The 3,788-nt window shown below is 31.7% G+C and overlaps 1 protein-coding gene across 1 annotated transcript; it reads left to right on the top strand.

Annotated features, from left to right (window-relative positions):
• The first annotated feature begins 1,007 nt into the window (after window positions 1-1,007).
• On the top strand, window positions 1,008-1,500 carry LOC117909862 (protein trichome birefringence-like 5). The gene is made up of 2 exons (XM_034823913.1): window positions 1,008-1,143; window positions 1,286-1,500. The coding sequence occupies exons 1-2, from the start codon at window positions 1,008-1,010 to the stop codon at window positions 1,498-1,500; spliced, it is 351 nt and encodes a 116-aa protein (XP_034679804.1).
• The last annotated feature ends 2,288 nt before the right edge of the window (window positions 1,501-3,788 follow it).

The raw sequence follows: 3,788 nt of genomic DNA, 5'->3' as shown, positions 1-3,788 counted from the left end.
ACCATTCACTCACACCCACTGAACCCATCAAACCACTTTTCTCACTACATTTTCACCACTCATTCTACCAATAATACTCACACCATTCCTACTCCAACATATCTATCCTCATGCTCCATTAACCATACCTCATGCTCCACCATGCCCATAATCATATCCATCACCTTACCCATACTTCTATTTTCTAAATTCACTGCCTTCAACCAATTCATCAGTCCTCATGCATGCATGATCTTCATCCATACCCATTTCTCTTACTCACCACCTTTCTCATCTTCCAAATTTACATACCCATCACCACTCATACTCACCACCTTTCATACCTAACACATCACCACTCGTTTCTCACACTATATCCCACTACCCATCCTGACAATCATATCCCATATCTTCCATACCCATTAATGTCTTCACCGTCACCAATTCATTCCATACCCATGCCCACCAAACCTATTCCATATACACCATTTCCTTATCCTCCATACTTGCCAACCTATTTTCTCTTTAGATTTAGACATTTTCCGTGTGTTGGGTTGCGAGTTGTCCCATTAGGAATAGACTAATTGGATCAATTAAATTAGTTTGATAATGGCAAAGGTGAGCGTTGTTGGTTTTTACTCTGGAAATGAGGGTTTCATTGTTACAGTTCTAAGGTAAAGGGATATCATTGTTGTGCTCTATGATAGACCCGAGCATGAGACTCTTGCTATTGTGCATTTTGGGATAAACAGTATTTCGTCGGGATGGTTGGAGTCGTCAATTCAAAAACCCATTTCGCAAATTTCTGAGACTCTAGGTTCAATGGCAGTGAGGTTTCTGTTGAAGATAAGACAAAACCCATAAAAGAACCGGAATTTGTCAATGACCTAGGAGGATTGGAGACATCAATTCAAGAACCCCATTTCGCAGATTAGTGAAAGCGACTCGGTGGATCATGGGATCAATGGCAGCGAGGTTGTTGTGGAAGAGAATACATGCCTATCATTGATAATGAAACTTCGATTAAAATGGTTGATAATGGCGGTGTTGTCTCAATGTTGGAAAATTGTGATTTATATATGGGAACATGGATGAAGGATGAAGAATATCCAATTTACAGCCTGAGTTCTTGCCCATATGTTGATGAGGCCTTTAGCTGCCAAGGTAAAGGGAGGTCAGATTCCAAGTATCTGAAGTAGTGGTGGAAGCCAGATGGGTGTGATCTTTCGAGAGGGAAGAGGCTGATGTTGGTTAGAGACTCTATGAACCGGAATCAATTTGAGTCACTCTTATGCCCTCCATGAAGGATTGCCTGATAAGAGTAGAATGTATGAGATCCATGGCCACCAGATAACCAAGGGAAAAGGCTACTTTGTCTTTAACTTTACGGACCATAACTGTACAGTTGAGTTTGTGAGGTCACACTTCCTTGTGAGGGAAGGAACCCGCATCAATGAGCAGGAACCCACAACGTCATTGTCTGATCTGGTGACTGTTCAAGCTCCCAATCTCACTACATGACCACCTATGCATGGCCATTTTTTGGGTCACGTGCTATCTTCTATTTTATCACTTTTTATTTTGAAAATAATTTTTGAGCCCTCTTTTTTCACATAATCTTCCAAATCCAAGTTTTTTTTTTTTAATAATCCCAACTCCATAATTTTTCATCTTTAGAGTTTTAGGTCTAAAAAGTCTCATTTTTCAATAAAATTTTGCTGTCATCTTTCTTTCTGACAAGCAATCCTCTGTTTTTAGAATGCTTTAAAATAAGCAAGAATTAAATTTCTATCATTCCAAACAATGGAATTTATGAAATTAATTTGTGCAAAAACAAAACGGGCTTTGGTGGGGGCCCCATATCAGTGAATGTTTTCTCTTAAAATAAATTTGATTGAATTGTGATATCAGATGATTTATTACTCGGTTTAGTGACATGTGTGCTACATTTTATGTTCATTGTCGTGCACTAACCTCCTTTTTTTGATAGCACATTATGGCTCATTGCCAAGGTATGCACCCACTCTCACAATAGCCATTCTTATGCGTGTTTTGATTCCCATATATGCTTTGGCTTTCGGTGTGTGATCATGTTGATATTCATTAATTTTCTTATCAATTGTCATGATTGCTTCATTTTATTAATAGATACCCGTTTTTATTGACTTAGAGGGGTGCTACGGTCCTTACCATACATTCCCAATAAGTAACCTGGCCCTCGAGCCCATATTTGGTTTTTCACAGACTGCCTTTTCCAAATAAGGAGTCACACTTAGGATTTTCTTTCTTATTTTGTTTACCCTTTAAAAATAAAACAAAAACAAGTGGCGACTCCAAGTCATTTTCTAAAAATAAATAAATATATAAATCATTTTCAAAATAAAAAAGGTGAGCTCGCCATCAAAAGAAGCGCATGAGCAGAAATGCGGGGTCCACACTTATATTTCCTTTTTAAAATATTTCAATTGAGCATTATTTTTCCTTTTTATTTTTCATTAACTAATTAATTCTAGAACATATATTTTCATTGACCTTTAAAAATATATATTTTATTCTAAGTATAAACTCGAAATCAGAATTTAATGATTTAATGCGTACATTGAATGAATTTAAAATTGATGAATTAAATGTGAAGGTAGAGGAAGAGATTTGGATCATGTGTATTATGGAGTGTACTTTGAGAAAGTATGAATTGATTTGAAAAGTTAAGAAGAAATTAATAATATCATAAATAACTTTAATTAAGATGGAAGGATTGATACTGATGCTCATTCATGAAAAGCTATGTATTAAACTTCACTATCATTTATTTTTTTTCCTTCAGTTATTTAGCTTCTTGCAAGTTTTAAAACAATAACTTATAGAAGTGTAAGAATTTTGAAAATAAAATAACTCACACAACTATTTTTTTTTCTAAAATAATAAATTCAACTATTCACAATTATTAATTATTTTTTAAAAATGTTATCTTTACCAACCCACAAGAATAGGATGGGCTACAATGAAAATAACTATTACTTAATAAATTTTGATTCAAAAAAAAATTATTTGTAGTAATTAGTTAAAAACTACAAATCTAGATGATTATTCAAAATAAATATATGAACTATGATTACTTCCGTCTTGAACAATGGATAAATGTTATCTATGTCTTTCTCTAGGACTATGATGACCTCCTCTATAACCTCTTCTTTCTAAAGATCAATATTATTTTTTATGAATTGATTTCGTAGAGAATCATATTATATTTGTATTTTCTTGAGTATTGCATTGAATTTATTCATAATTCTCATTATTTTATAAATAAATTAATTTCAAATTAACTTTAAAATATTTCTTTTTTGGTATTTTCTTTTCTTACTCTCATAAAACTAACAACATTAGTTTTTTGTGGATAGATTTTGCAAAGAATTGGTTTTATTGTATTTTCTTATTGTGTTAGATTTGTTCATGATTCACATTATTTTATAAATAAATAAATTTCAAATTTATAATAATTCTAAATTTATACTAAAATATTTATCAATATTTATATTTATTTGTATTTAATTATTTTACTCTTAGAATTTTGAAAAAAAAAATATATTTTTAGTATTACCTAAAAAAGAGCATAAGTTAGAAATATAATTATGATAAAAAGTTATTTATATTATTTTAGTTAATTTTAAAATATTTAAAATTATTTGATGACTATAATTTATCAAGGGTAAAAAATAAAAAATACATATACATAGAAAACTTTCAAATTGAATTTAAATGATCTCATTGACCTATATGACTTTTAAAATTGTTTAGGAATGATAAGGAAA

Source organism: Vitis riparia, unplaced genomic scaffold (genome assembly GCF_004353265.1).
Source record: "Vitis riparia cultivar Riparia Gloire de Montpellier isolate 1030 unplaced genomic scaffold, EGFV_Vit.rip_1.0 scaffold447_pilon_pilon, whole genome shotgun sequence".
In the NCBI taxonomy this organism is placed as follows: domain Eukaryota; kingdom Viridiplantae; phylum Streptophyta; class Magnoliopsida; order Vitales; family Vitaceae; genus Vitis; species Vitis riparia.
The sequence above is the reverse complement of the archived record's forward strand: the minus strand, read 5'-3'. Positions and strand labels throughout refer to the sequence as shown.

What these genes read in the sequence shown, in the direction of transcription:
- LOC117909862 (XM_034823913.1), top strand. Translation starts at nt 1,008, where the DNA reads ATGGTTGATAATGGCGGTGTTGTCTCAATGTTGGAAAATTGTGATTTA. An exon ending in TGAGGCCTTTAGCTGCCAAG is followed by an intron (nt 1,144 to 1,285) that starts GTAAAGGGAGGT and finishes CCCTCCATGAAG; the next exon opens with GATTGCCTGATAAGAGTAGA.